Below are 16,497 nucleotides of genomic sequence, written 5' to 3' on the forward strand. Positions count from 1 at the left end.
TCTGGTAATTTGAAGAGCATAACATGCACATTGCTGCAGATTAATCTTAACAACACAATTATAAGGTCTGACTATATGTAATTCATCCTCTAGTTTGTATATGTAATTAATCGGAACACAGGATAAACTTGTCAAATCACTCTGGAAGATGAGATTACTCAAAGTTTTGAAAATGTACACAGTCTCGGAGCAAATTCATTTCTGGAATTCATACTAAAGAAAAAATTAACATAACATATGGTTAAGAATATTCAGGGCAGCATAGTTTTATAATACCGAAAAATTGAGTGATCTAAATTTTCAACAGTAAGAGATATTCAAATAAATGCAGTAGAACTTTATAAATGTATTTGGAATTACAAAACTACAGGTACTGGTTAAAAAAAAAAAAGATGACCAAGACAAATCACAAAGAAGAGCAGGTGACATGCCATTATGCATAGCTGTGTTCCTACAGTAGCCACTAGCTGCATGTAGATGCTTAAATTCAAATTTCATTAATTTAATTATAGATTAGTAACATTTAAATAGAATTTAAAATTCAGTTCCCTTACACTAGCTGCATTTCAACTGATCAATAGTCACATGTAGCTTATGGCAACCACATAAGGGGCATACACAGAATATTTCCTTCGTCACAAAAAGTTATTAGACAATACTGATGAGTCTTTTTAAGAGAAAAAAATACACAATGGAAGACTGAACACATAATAAACATATACGTAACAAAACAACAGTTATCACTAGGTAATGACACCTTGGGTTTTAAGGTTTTGCTATTTTCTAACTTTACTGCAGTAAACTATAACGGATTTACTGTGTAATAAAATTGTATTTCTAAAAAACATTAAACATCTCCTACAAAAATAAAACTGCCCTCACTGTAAATAAATATTTCAGATTTTTTACAAAAGGAGAAATTATGGAAAAACTTCCAATTTAGAAGTACTCTCTTAAAGTTGCTATTTTGCTACTTTAGGGGTATCCCATTTTTTTAACTTTTTCATATTTCATTTAAAAATGAATTATTCAGATCGGCACAACACAGTTCTGAGATTTTTTCCCTTTCTAAATGTGAAAGTTATCTGAAATCTCTGACCACATATAAAGAATTACAGTGCAAATTTTTTTAAATTCAAAGTAAGATGAATTCATTTATGCTTTCTTTAAAGTCTTACCTAGGAAAGTGAAAAATCATCAATAGTCACAGTGGTCACTTAAAGTCTTGAGTTTCCTCTCTAAAAACAAGTGACTGTGCGCCTCTGTATCATTCTTTCTCACTGTGCTTCCATGGCAGCAAATGCTTTTGATCACCTCTTTTACAGTAAGGCGAGTTTCCACAGAAACCACAGGGTAAACATCCATTACAGCTGCCAAGGACTTTATAAGCACGAGTTATAAGAAATACCTATTTCCCATGTACATTTGGTCTTCATTCACAGTTCCTGAAAATGCTGCAGTCTTAAAGGTGAAACTGCTGTTTTGTCATGTTAATGAAAGAATTTTGGACCCCCCCCCAACCAATGGGGTGGGGGGTGGGGGTGCTGGAGGCTGAATCAGCCAATGGCCAATAATTTAATCAATCCTGACTATGCAATAAATCCCTTAGAAAAACCCCAGAGAAGAACTCATCACTCTCTGCTCTCTTGGATCCTGCTTCTCAGTTGGAGAGAGCTTCTATGCTTGGGGAACCAGAACGCCTCCATGTGCCAACCAAGGCAGGCCCCAAGTTCTGCAAGGATAGAAGCTCCTTTATTTGGGACCTTGCCCTATGTCTCTCTTCATCTGGCTTTTAACTTGTATCCTTTACAGTATCCTTTATTAAACTGGTAAACCTATGTGTTTTCCTGAGTTTTGAGAGCTGCTCTAGCAATTTAAACCAAAGGAGGAGGTCGTGGGAACCTCCAATCTGTAGCCATTAGGTCCAAAGCACAGGTTAACTGCCTGAGCTTGTGACCAGCGCCTGGGACCTGGGGTAAAGGGCAGTCCTGCAGGACAGAGCCCTTAACCTTGAAATCTGGTGCTGTCTCAAGCTGATAGCATCAGAATTTCCTGCTGGTGTTCGAGAATTGCTTGGTTTTAAATTATGAGAAGATGCCCCTCCCACATACTTACACACATTGGAATAAGGTCCCCGAATGAAGTTATACTACTATTACTGCTATGTATAACATTGTTACTGTTATATATATATATATGTAGGAAAAGAATTCACCATCTCAACACTTAAATTAAGGTAACTGCTTACTTTCTGTTATTAATATTTTTAAACTGAGCAATAGTTTCAGCTATTCTCAGTCTGGTTTTGCTGCATGTTTCTCTAAGAACAAATCAAGAGATGAGTAACAAACCAAGAAAATTCTATGCTCCTTTAGCAACAAAATGAGTCTATAGAAACCAGACGGGGGTTGGGAGGTGACAGGGGAATCCAGAAAGTTATCAAGCCTGTAAACATACCAGTCAATGTCATCTCATACAAGACAGAATGGAAATCAGTGACACACTTAAATACCAAAGAAGAAATTCCTTTTCAGTAGAGCATTTAAATTTATCTAAGCCAAGATGCTGACTAATCAGAAAAAAAAAGGAAGTCCTAACAACTGAACCAGCGTTCACTCACCTCTCTCAACATACTGTTTTCTTTCTCCTTCTGCTCCAGGAGACTTTCTAGGTGGTGGACGTGCATTTCTGCCTCTGCCAGTCGTCTCGTTCTCTCATTGTCTTCCTCAGTAGCCTTAGCAGGCAGTCCTTTGCTCTGTAACATCTCCAGAAGTTTTTTGATGGACTCATCTCGAGCATTTAGGGTTTGCTTCTGAGTCTCAATACGCAGCTCCATTTCCTCTAGAGTCTTTCGAAGAAGGAACAGCTCTTTGGCCTGCCGTTCATGCTCAGTATGTAGCCTCTGAAAATTCTCCTCCGTCAGCTCTGCCACACCAAGCTCACCAGTCCTACTGCTACTATCTTGCTGAAACAGCTGATTCAGGTCCCTTTGGATCCGCAATTCATCCTGAAGAGCCTGGATTGTCATCTGCATGTGCTAGAACCAAAACAAAAAAAGAAAATCCTGAATCAGCTTTCCTCCTCAAGAAGCAAATACAGAGCAGACTGCAGCAAGTCAGACAGTAGATGCCCCAGCTCTCAGAATTCTACACTTGGCAAGTTAACATTAATGTTAATCTACTTCACACTGTCTCAAAAAATGACTGAGATAATCTGTAAATGTCAATAATTTAACTTGTGTTTATTCTCAATAGGAAATAAGTATGGCAACTCCTCACTTTGCATAAGCCATGACAAAATAGACAGTTCAAAATTAAGAGAAGTTATTATATAGAACCAAAGGGGAAGGGAGGGGAAATAGAGATGGGAAATCCAGAGGAATACAAACACATCAAACAAAAAATGTCACTAAAAATACAGAGGACGTCAAAACATGCAATGACTTTATTTCACAATTAAATTTGCTCACTAAAAAATAAATGCTAACATTTAAGGAGTAGTTTCTACATGCCACATTGTGTCAAGCACTTTCTTTGTGCTAATTAATTGGCTCCTCACTATGACATATGTACTACTATTTAGATTTTGTGGATGACGACACTAGACTTAGAGAGATTTAAGTAACTTGCACAATATCACACAGTACTGAGAGAGCTGGCGTTCAAATCAAAGCAATTCTCCCAAACCACTACAACTAGTCCTACCCAAAAGTAGTAACATAACTTGAAGCTTAAAAAAAGAAAAAACTAAGACTATGGTGAGTTTTCTATACGGGGGACAGTAACAATATAGGTGAGTAATTAAATGAAAATGTTAATGCAGATAAACTACTAATATGTTTAAGAGAGTATATCTTTAGCCTGTATTCCTACTGAAGGTTTATGAGCCTTTAATCTGAATGGCTAAATTCCAGCACATTGTATAAAGAATCTAAAAGGATACTCAATCAAGAATCATATCTTTAGAAATACAGAAGCAACAATAAAAATCACTCTTTGAATGCCAGGTATTCAAGGACTGACAGTGTAGCACAGTGCGAAGAAAACAAACCCACAAGTAGAAGACATGGGTTTTAGTTCCAGCTCTGACACTAGCAAACTACGTAGTTTTGCAGTTTCAGATACCTTATATTTAACATGAGGATCTAAATAGCTGCATCATTTTTTCACAGAGTTAATAATATCACGGAAATCTTTGTGATGGATACTTTAAAATATACATTCTTTAAAATTATGGCAGATAGTAAAAAAGCAGTGTAGTAAATATCTCAAGGAAATGATCTGGCAAGTGTACAAAGACATATGCATGTAAGTGTGTAAAAGATGTATGTACAATGATAAATGTTTATAATAGTGACAAAATTAGAAACAACCTAAATGGATATTAAATAGGCAATGAGTCAAGAAAATTAGAAATATCCACATGGTTTAACACTATGCATCAATAAAAAATGACAATGTTACGTTCATATTTACTGATGATAACTATGGTAACAATACAGTAAGTGTTAAAAAGTATAGGATGATATCAATTCTGATTTCTTTAAGAGTACATACAAACAGAGAAAAGTCTAAGATGATATTGGGATTAAAGATGGCAGTGTGAGAGGTGAGACAGAGAACTCCTCCAAAAACTGCATATAATACGAAAATATAGTTAATACAACTAATTGCGAAAGAGCAACATGAAAGAAGACTGCGCCAGACTACATACACCTAGAGAAAAGAAGAGACCTCAAGGAACAGGGTAACATACCAAAGCTGGACAAAGTGGGACCCAAGCCCTTCCCCCACTCAAGCTCACCCGCAGGAGACAGAAACTAAGTGGGGAGGGAGTGCAGGCCTCAAACTGCTGAACACCTTGCTCCAGAGATCTGCTCTAGAACCACAAAACTACACTACATGGTGGCCTGGCGATGAGTGGGATTGGAAAGCTAAGAAAGGCAGAATACCTGGAGAGACTGAGATTCCCACTGCTTGTGGAAAACAGGGACCCATATCTGGCTGCTCTGGGACAAAAGAAAGTCGGGCAGTCTTAGAGACTTTAAAACAGCAAAAGGGCTGCTAAAGAGGCAAAGGATGACACAGAGCTTACTACTCAGGAGAAAGGACAGGTAGACAAAATTGTCAGGGAGCACTCTGAGCAGAATTTTGGGAACTTTCATGATCTTCAGGCACTTCAGCACCCTAGCAGGCTATGCAGCTCCAAGGCCCCCCACCCTGATACGCTGCCTGCCACACCTTTCTTCCAGCCAACCCGCACGAGCTCAAAAACCAGCAAAATCTACCCAGGCATCAGGCCAGCCAGGGGGAAGACCCCGCCTACAACAGCTACAAACACAAAGCATAGAGGCTTATACATGTGTGCTCGGCCCACTGGTTCCAGCAATGGAGACAAGCAGAAGAGCTGGGAAGCAGGAAACAGCTCTTTCCTCCCCCCAGGCACCAACACTGGTCCCCTACAACCCCGACATTGCTCCAAGGGCTGAGCAGCTCCAAAGAGAAGATCTCCTGGGCAGTAGCAGGCACCACATACAAATATGAAATGAAAAACGAATCTAGTTCAGACCAAAATCTCATAAACCCCAGAAAAAGGGCCAAATGACACTGAACTCAACAATCTTCCTGAAATAGAGTTCAAAATAAAAATCATAAACATGCTCATGGAGGTAGAGAAAAACATTCAAGAACTCAAGGACAAATTTAGGATGGAGATTCAATCATTCAGAAATTTCACGTTTGAAATGCAACATAAAATGGAGGGATTTCAAAGCAGATTAAGTGTAGTAGAAGAGAGAGTAAATGAAATAAAAATTAGAGAAGAGTAATACATAGAAGCTGACGCAAAGAGAGAAAAAAGCGATCTCTAAGAATGAAAGAATATTGAGACAACTGTGTGATCAATCCAAATGCAACAATATTCACATTAAAAGGGTAACAGAAGAAGAAGAGAGAGAAAAAGGCATAGAAAGTGTCTCTGAGGACGTAATTTGTTAAAACTTCTCCAATCTGGGGAAGGAGATAGTCTCTCAGGCCATGGTGGTGCACAGATCTCCCAACAGAAGGGACCCAAAGAAGACAACAGCAAGACACATAATACTTACAATGGCAAAGATCAATGATAAACATAAACTATTAAAAGCAGCCAGAGAGAGAAATAAGATCACATACAAAGGAAATCCCATCAGGATATGATCAGACTTCTCAGCAGAAACCTTACAGGCCAGAAGGGAGTGGCATGATATATATAATGCAATGAAGCAGAAAGGCCTAAAACTAAGAATACTTTATCCGGCAAGATTATTATTAAAATTTGAAGGAGGGATTAAACAATTTCCAGATGTGCAAAATTGGAGAAAATTTACCTCCAACAAACCATCTCTACACAGTATTTTGGAGGGGGACTGCTATAGATGGAAGTGTTCCTAAGGTTTAATAGCTGTCACCAGAGGTAATAAAATTACAGTAAAGAAAGTAGAATAGTTAATTACTAAACAAATGCAAAATTAAATCAACTACCCCCAAAGTCAATTAAGGGAACAGACAAACAGTACAGAATATGCAACCTAATATATAAAGAATGAAGGAGGAGTGCTAGCTTCGGCACCACATATACTAAAATTGACAAGATACATAGAAGATTAGCATGTCTCCTGCACAAGGATGACACACAAATTCATGAAGCATTCCATAAAAAAACAAAATGGAGGAGGAAGAAAAAGGAGGAGAAAAAAACATTTATATTCTGTTTGTAATAGCATACTAAGTGAGTTAAATTAGACTCGTAGATAGTAAGGAAGTTAACCTTGAACCTTTGGTAACCATGAATCAAAAACCTGTGATGGCAATAAGTACATACCTATCGATAATCACCCTAAATGTAAGCAGTCTGAATGCACCAATCAAGAAATACAGAGTCACTGAATGGAAAGAAAAACAAACCATCTATATGGTGCCTACAAGAGGCTCACTTTAAACCCAAAGACATACATAGACTAAAAGTGAAGGGACGGAAAAAGATATTTCATGCGAAGAATAGGGAGAAAAAAGCAGGAGTTGCAGTACTTGTATCAGACAAAATATAGACTTCAAAACAAAGAAAGTCACAAGACAAAGAAAGACATTACATAATGATAAAGGGGTCAATCCAACCAAAAGATATAACCATTAAAAATATCTATGCATCCAACACAGGAGCACCTACATATGTGAAACAAATACTAACAGAATTAAAAGGGGAAATAGAATACAATACATTCATTCTCGGAGACTTCAACACTCCACTCACTCCAAAGGACAGATCAACCAGACAGAAAATAAGTAAGGAGACAGAGGCACTGAATAAGACATTAGAACAGTTGGACCTAACAGACATCTACAAAACTCTACACCCAAAAGCAGAATACACATTCTTCTCATGTACACATGGAACATTTTCAAGAATAGATCACATGCTAGCCACAAAAAGAGCTTCAGTAAATTCAGAAAGATTGAAATTGTACTAACCAACTTCCCAGACCACAAAGTTATGAAACTAAAAATTAAAAATGGAAAGAAAACAAAAAATCCCACAAACACATGGAGGCTTCACAACATATTCCCAAATAACCAATGGATCAATGACCAAATAAAAACAGAGATCAAGCAGCAATATACGGAGACAACAGAAAACAGTATTCAACACTGCAACATCTGTGGGACACAGCAAGGATCGTGCACAGGCCTACCTTAGGAAAGAACAATCCCAAATGAACAGTCTAAACTCACAATTAATGAAACCAAAAGAGGAAGAACAAATGAGGCCCAAAGTCAGTAGATGCAGGAACATAACAGAGATTAGAGCAGAAATAAATACAATCAAGAAGAATAAAGCAATAGAAAGAATCAATGAAAGCAGGAGCTGGTTCTTCAAGAAAATAAACAAAATAGATAAATCCCTAGCCAGACTTATCTCAAGAAAAAAAAGAGAGTTACACACATAAACAGAATCAGAAATGAGAACGGAAAAATCACTGTGGACACCACTGAAATACAAAGAATTATTAGGGAATACTATTAAAAATTATAGCTAAAAAACTGGATAACCTAGAAGAAATGGACAACTTTCTAGAAAAATACAACCTTCCAAGACTGACCAAAGAGGAAATGGAAAATCTATACAGACCAATTACCAGCAATGAAATTCATTGGTAATCAAAAACTACCCAAGAACAAAACTGCCAGACCAGATGGATTCACTGCTGAATTTTATCAGATATTTAGAGAGGACCTAATACCCATCGTCATTAAAGGTTTCCAAAAAGTAGAAGAGGAGGGAATACTTCCAAACTCATTCTATAAAGCCAGCATCACTCTAATACCAAAACCAGGCAAAGACACCACAAAAAAAGAAAACTACACATCAGTATCCCTGATGAATGTAGATGCAAAAATACTCAATAAAATATTAGTAAACCAAATTCAAAAATACATCAAAAGGATCATAGGCCATGACCAAGGGGGATTCATGCCAGGTATGCAAGTATGGTACAACATTCAAAAATCTATCAACATCATCACCACACCCAAAAAAGGACAAAAACAACATGATCATTTACATAGATGCGGAAAAAGCATTTGACAAAACTCAACATTCATTCATGATAAAAAGTCTCAACAAAATGGGTATAGAGGGCAAGTACCTCAACATAATAAAGGCCATATGTGACAAAACCCACAGCAAACATTATACTTAACAGCAAGAAGCTGAAAGCTTTTCCCCTAAGATTAGGAACAAGTCAAGGATGCCCACTCTCCCCCCTTTTATTCAGCATAGTACTGGCGGTCCTAGCCATGGCAATCAGACAAAAAAAAAAATTACAAGGCATCCAGATTGATAAGAAAGAAGTCAAACTGTCACTACTTGCAGATGATGTAATATTGTACATAACAAACCCTAAACAATCCACTCCAAAACTACTAGAACTAATATCTGAATTCAGCAAAGTTGCAGGATACAAAATTAATACACAGAAATCTGTTGCTTTTCTATACACTAACAATGAACTAGCAGAAAGAGAAATCAGGAAAACAATTCCATTCACAATTGCATCAAAAAGAATAAAATACCTAGGAATAAACTTAACCCAGGAAGTGAAAGACCTATACCCTGAAAATTACAAGACACTCTTAAGAGAAATTAAGGAGGAAACTAATAAATGGAAATTCATCCCATGCTGTTGGGTTGGAAGAATTAATATTCTTAAAATGGCCATCCTGCTTAAAGCCATCTACAGATTCAATGGAATCCCTGTCAAAATACCGACAGCATTCTTCAACAAACTGAAACAAATAGTTCTAAAATTCATATGGAACCACAAAGGATCCCGAATAGCCAAAGCAGTCCTAAGAAGGAAGAATAAAGCAGGGGGAATCTTGCTTTCCAACTTCAAGCTCTACTACAACGCCACAGCAATCAAGACAATTTGGTACTGCCACAAGAACAGACCCATAGACCAGTGGAACAGAATAGAGAGTCCAGATATTAACCCAAGAATATATGGTCAATTAATATATGATAAAGGAGCCATGGATATACAATGGGGAAATGACAGCCTCTTCAACAGATGGTGCTGGCAAAACTGGACAGCTACATGTAGGAGAATGAAACTGGATTGCTGTCTATCTCTACACACAGAAGTAAACTCAAAATGGATCAAAGACCTGAATGTAAGTCATGAAACCATAAAACTCTTAGAAGAAAATATAGGCAAACTCTCTTGAATATAAACATGACAACTTTTTCATGAACATACCTCCAGAGACAAGGGAAACAAAAGCAAAAATGAACAAGTGGGACTATATCAAACTAAAAAGCTTCTGTACAGGAAAGGACACTGTCAGTAGAATCAAAAGGCATCCTACAGTATGCGAGAATATATTCATAAATGACATATCCAATAAGTGGTTGACATCCAAAATATACAAAGAGTTCATGCACCTCAACAAACTAAGGGCAAATAACCCAATTAAAAAATGGATAGAGGATCTGAACAGACACTTCTCCAAAGAAGAAATTCAGATGGCCAACATGCACATGAAAAGTGCTCCACATCGCTAATCATCAGAGAAATGCAAATTAGAACAACAATGAGATAGCACCTCACACCAGTTAGGATGGCCACCATCTAAAAGACAAACAACAACAAATGTTGGCAAGGATGTGGAGAAAGGGGAACCCTCCTACACTGCTGGTGGGAATATAAATTAGTTCAACCTTTGTGGAAAGCAGTATGGAGGTTCCTCAAAAAACTCAAAATAGAAATACCATTTGACCCAGGAATTCCACTCCTAGGAATTTTCCCTAAGAATGCAGCACTCCAGTTTGAAAAAGACATGTGCACCCCTATGTTTATCGGCAGCACTATTTACAATAGCCAAGAAATGGAAGCAACCTAAGTGTCCATCAGTAGATAAATGGATAAAGAAGATGTGGTACATATACACGATGGAATATTATTCAGCCATAAGAAGAAAACAAATCCTACCATTTGCAACAACATGGATGGAGCTAGAGGGTATTATGCTCAGTGAAATACACCAGGAGAAAGACAAGTATCAAATGATTTCACTCATCTGTGGAGTATAACAACAAAGAAGAAACTGAAGAAACAAAACAGCAACAGACTCACAGAACCCAAAAATGGACTAACAGTTACCAAAGGGAAAGGGACTGGGAAGGATGTGTGGGATGGGAAGGATAAGGGGAAAAGGGGGAATTATGATTAGCACACATAATGTAGTGGGGGGAGCAGGGGGAAGGCAGTGTAGCACAGAGAAGTCAAGTAGTGATCCTATAGCATCTTACTACGCTGATGGACAGTGACCGTGGTGGGGACTTGATAATGGGGGGAATCTAGTAACCACAGTGTTGCTCATGTTACTGTATATTAATGATTCCAAAAAAACTTGTTAAACCAAATAAATAAATAAATACTATTATTTAAGAGAACTAACTTATTATTTAAGAGTATAAACATTATTTAAAAATTGTAGTTAGAAATGTATATTACATAGTACATATTTGATCATATCCTATATAAAAATGACAGACAGTGTCTGGGGCCCAAAACCTGCACGGTTCTGTAAAACCTTTGACCCATTTTAAGACGAAGTATTAGGATATCTGTGACACTGACTTTCAAGCAAAGCGTCTCTTAGGATTTTCAGCTGCACCACAGAAGCAACTGGTCAAAGACTAAACTGAAAGTATATAGGTTAATTACCTCAAAGAGGACTAGAGACAATGGTGACATGAAAACTAACTAATTTAAAAAAATCAATACCATAAGAAAAGGATTTTGAAAGAAAATTTTAAAGGTACTAATTTCAATAAGAAAAGGCTGGTGAGATTTTTTGATGCTCTACTTAGCATTTTCCTTCAGAAAGGCCTATCAAAAAGAAAACTACAAGTAAACTGAACATATTAACCAACTTTATTTTTCATGAAAAAGAAAGCCCTATGCAATTTTAATGCAGCTTCCCTCTTTTCTTCACTGTTCATGCAGCTGCAACTTTAAGCAAACAAAAATAAGGCCTATGGTGCTTCAATGGTAGTAATGACACTAATCCAAGTGCAATTAACCCTCAAAGACGAGACAGTAAGAAACACAAAATAAACACAAAACTGAAAATAAACATGTAACAGCAGAAGTAATAGCATGTCAGTAATGTTCCTTTAGGCATCTGCATAAAGAAGTTTATTAGGGTTAGGCACAAAGTCAGCAATCACAATTAAAACATTTAGGCGGGGGGAATGTCTGAAAAAAAGAAAAGCTAATGATGTTAGAGAATTGAGTTAATAAAACCTACAACAGTATTTCATTTGCTTATTCAAATAATTTTAAATCCTTAGGTTCTTTCATTATAGCTGCACTGTAAAAGAAAGAAAAAGCATATAGATATATATGTTTAGCAAGGGGACTTTATGCACTCAGAGAAAATAATACCTCAGGCCTTATATAGTTAAAACTCATTGTGTTAACGATTTTTAACTTAGAATTTTTTTGTGTGTGGGTTGACAAAACAAACTTTACAGTTTGTAGTATAAGATTCGGGCATACTGGGGAGAGAGCCTCAGCAGTCGTAGAAGATTGTCACACAGAGAGAGACTGACAAAATATAGAAATATATTAAGGATAGCAGTAGCCAAGTTTCTCACTATAGGTAAAGGGAATTACAAATATGAATAGTAAAGAAAAAAACTAGAATGAGTTAGAACTGAAAGCATTAGTGTAAACTCACAATTTTCAATATATAAATAAATACATGATATAAATGTGTGTATCATGTAAAATGTGTCTGTGCACACAAACACACAGATCTCGCCTAGGACCAGGAGGAGCAAATCGCAACAGCAATGAGCATACCTGAAGCTCATATCTTGGTTTCTAAATATTTTCCACTGAAAGGAACCAAGGCTTCTTAAAAAAAATCGCCAATTCCAGGCGAAGGCATGGAATGTACAAGGTGATCACGTCTGGAATCTCCTGTTACACCAGAAAGAAAGGGTCCACACAGTAATGGGAACATGTCACACAGACATAGTAACAAGCTTGAATGGACTCCAACTGGCCAATTCTGGGATAAACTGAGCATCAAAATAAATAATAATGGTTATATTATTTTGTCAACCTACTGACAAAAATAGGAATTTGTAAGTCTATACAGATTTAAATAAATTGACAGTTTGATGAAGAATGGGGTTTATATAGTCTCAAAGTATCTCTTCACAAAATACTTAATAATTACAAAAAAAGAGTAACTACACAATGGAGAAGCCTAACAGACATGACTTTAATCAAATGATCAAAGACATCATCCTCAGTAATGGGACAAATCAAAGTCACGTGCCACCTGACAGGATGCAACAAGAATGAAGCGTAACTTCTGTGATAGTCTTCCCAATAACACAAAACCTGAATATATCACAAAGAAACCATGAGACAAGGCTGACAAGTACAGTCTACAAAATTACTGGTCTGATATTTTTGAAAGTGCCAAGGTCATGAAGGTCAAGAAATATGAAGGAATTCTCCTAAACTGAAAGAGACATAAAACCTGTGATTCTGAACTGAACCTTTTTTATAAAGATCATTATCAGGAATACTGATGAAATCTGAGCGTAGTCTAAGGAGTAGATGGTAGCACTGTATTAATGTTAATATTCCAAATTTGATGGCTGTATTGGGGTTATGTAGGAGGAAGTCCTTGTCTGTGATCTTTTCTCTAAGTCTGAGACTGTATTTTTTTAATTGCTCAAGACATACGATGGAAAAAAATACCATTCAAAGTAGAAAAAAAACTTTACAAATAACCTTAACGAGAAATGTACATGACTTAAGTAAAACTTTGCTGGAAAATGTGATATGGTTTTAATAGAGAGAAATAAGCCATACATCAAAATATTTCTGAAATAATTCATATGTCTACAAAACATTGTGCTTGATTAGAAAAAGGGTTTCTAAAGGTCATAAGGAGTTTATTCAGTAAGTCAAAAAATATTTTCATGCTTATTTCACATCAGGAGATACAGTGTAAGCAAGGGAAACAAGATACCCACTCTCATGGAACTGACAGTCCAATGAAAGAGACAGTAAACAGAGTTCCAAGCATGTTATTTACAAGTTGTGATTAATGATATTAAAGAAATGGGATAATATGGCAGACTGTCCTACTTTAGATATGGTGATCAGGGAAAGTATTTCCAAGGAAGAAACATTTAAGCTGAGACCTGAAGCAGCTAGCATGTAAGAGCAGGGCAAGAATATCAGGCAGCACGTAAGAATAAGGAGATGAAAATGGCAAAGCTGAAGGAAATGATTTTCAACGTCCAACCAGCCACCAATACAATATAGTATGGGAAAATAACAAAAAATCAATGGAACAGACCTTACAATAATTAAGCATTTAATTAAGAAAAAGGAAATGCCACAAACCAAAAGGAAAGGGAATGATCATTCATCACATAGTATGCTTATTAGAAAGCTTTTCAGTTATTAGCGAAACATTGAAATAAATATCTCCTCCTCATACAAAATTACAAAAGTTTCAGAAAGATTAACAAATTAAGTACAAAATTCAAATTAATTAGAAAATTAAAAAAAGAAAGTATCAAGATATTCAGATAGAGAAGGGCTTTCTCAACAAAAAAAAAAGAAATGCAAGAAATCACAAAGAAAAGTGTGGTATATTTTACTGCTTAGAAATCTAGAACCATGTACATCAAAAAAAAAAAAAGAACTAAGGAGCAAATGAAAAATATTAAAATATATACACAATGTGACAGAAAGAACTTCATCCTCACTCTATAAAGAGTACATGTAAGTCAATGAAATACTAAGACTTTCCTATCCCCAAGAAAAATTAATGAATAGGAATACACAATTTGCAGAGAAAATATAAATGGCCAATAAACACAGGAAAATGTAAAGAAAGAAATGCAAATAAAAACAAAAGGTAATACTTTTCACCTAAAAAGGAGGCAAAAGATTTTTTTTTCCAGGGTAAAGACTTTAAAGCATTTTATTGACAGAGGTGAGGTAGACATTCTTATACACTGCTGGTAATCAACTAAAGTGGTCCAATCTTCCTGAAAATCAATGTGTCAATAAGTATACTCATCTTTTTCATTTTATAAGCAAAATTGTGTCATCCTTAGGAAACAAAGACTATCTTTTAGCAATGATGCTTCTCTCTCCAAACACAGGATAGATAAAATACAGTAATGCTTATCCTCAAACTCAATCAAGGGATAGACAAAAAGTATAGAATTTGATACCTAATATATAAAGAATGAAGGAGGAAGAAAAAGGAGGAGAAATAGAAAAGAACCTTTAGACTGTGTCTGTAATAGCATACTAAGTGAGTTAAGTTAGACTCTTAGATATTAAGGAAAGTAACCTGGAACCTTTGGTAACCACGAATCTAAAGCCTGAAATGACAATAAGGACATACCTATCGATAATCACCCTAAATGGAAATGGACTGAATGAACCAATCAAAAGACATAGTCAATGAATGGATAAAAAACAAGACCCATCTATATGCTGCTTACAAGAGACTCACCTTAAACCCAAAGACATGCACAGACTAAAAGTCAAGGGACGGAAAAAGACATTTCATGCAAACAATAGGGAGAAAAAAGCAGGTGTTGCGAAACGAGTATCAGACAAAATAGACTTCAAAATAATGAAAGTAACAAGAGATAAAGAAGGACATTACATAATGATAAAGGGCTCAGTCCAACAAGAGGATATAACCATTATAAATATATATGCACCCAACACAGGAGCACCAACATATGTGAACCAAATACTAACAGAACTAAAGGAGGAAACAGAATGCAATGCATTCATTTTAGGAGACTTCAACACACCACTCACTCCAAAGGACAGATCCACCAGACAGAAAATAAGTAAGGACACAGAGGCACTGAACAACACAGTAGAGCAGATGGACCTAACAGACATCTACAGAACACTCCACCCAAAAGCAACAGGATACACAATCTTCTCAAGTGCACATGGAACATTCTCCAGAATACACCATATACTAGGCCACAAAAAGAGCCTCAGTAAAATAAAAAACATTGAAATTCTACCAACCAACTTTTCAGACCACGAAGGTATAAAACTAGAAATAAATTATACAAAGAAAGCAAAAAGGCTCAAAACACAAGGAGGCTTAACAACACGCTCCTAAATAGTCAACGGATCAACAACCAAATTAAAAAGGAGATCGAGCAATATATATGGAAAAAAATGACAACAACAACACAAAGCCCCAACTTCTGTGGGATGCAGTGAAAGCAGTCTTAAGAGGAAAGTATATAGCAATCCAGGCATATTTAAAGAAGGAAGAACAAACCCAAAGTCTAACGTCACAATTATCAAAATTGGAAAAAGAAGAACAAATGAGGCCTAAAGTCAGCAGAAGGAGGGACATAATAAAGATCTGAGAAGAAATAAATGAAATTGAGAAGAATAAAACAATAGAAAAAAAACAATGAAACCAAGAGCTGGTCCTTTGAGAAAATAAACAAAATACATAAGCCTCTAGCCAGACTTATTAAGAGAAAAAGAGAATCAACACACATCAACGGAATCTGAAACAAGAAAGGAAACATCACGACAGACCCAACAGAAATACAAAGAATTATTAGAGACTACTATGAAAACCTTTATGCTAAGAAACTGGAAAACCTAGAAGAAATGAACAACTTCCTAGAAAAATACAACCTTCCAAGACTGACCAAGGAAGAAACACAATAGTTAAACAAACCAATGACCAGCAAAGAAATTGAAGCAGTAATCAAAAAACTACCCAGGAACAAAACCCCTGGGCCAGATGGATTTACCTCAGAATTTTATCAGACATATAGAAAAGATATAATACACATTCTCCTTAAAGTTTTCCAAAAAACAGAAGAGAAGGGAATACTCCCAAACTCATTCTATGA

General features: G+C 36.2%; 1 protein-coding gene and 1 non-coding gene across 16 annotated transcripts in view; one reads left to right on the top strand and one right to left on the bottom strand.

Moving 5' to 3' along the window:
* ERC1 (ELKS/RAB6-interacting/CAST family member 1) overlaps nt 1-16,497 on the bottom strand; it is a 730,429-nt gene that overhangs the window by 611,976 nt on the left and 101,956 nt on the right. For all 15 annotated transcript variants that reach the window (XM_057492538.1, XM_036907416.2, XM_057492541.1 and 12 more), the window contains one exon: nt 2,621-3,037. In XM_057492538.1, the coding sequence (XP_057348521.1) occupies nt 2,621-3,037 (417 nt within the window). The remainder of the gene's footprint in view (nt 1-2,620; nt 3,038-16,497) is intronic.
* On the top strand, nt 6,591-6,697 carry LOC118925038 (U6 spliceosomal RNA). The gene has a single exon (XR_005029855.2). It is a non-coding gene; the product is annotated as a U6 spliceosomal RNA (small nuclear RNA).

Source organism: Manis pentadactyla, chromosome 14 (assembly GCF_030020395.1).
Source record: "Manis pentadactyla isolate mManPen7 chromosome 14, mManPen7.hap1, whole genome shotgun sequence".
Taxonomy (NCBI): Eukaryota; Metazoa; Chordata; class Mammalia; order Pholidota; family Manidae; genus Manis; species Manis pentadactyla.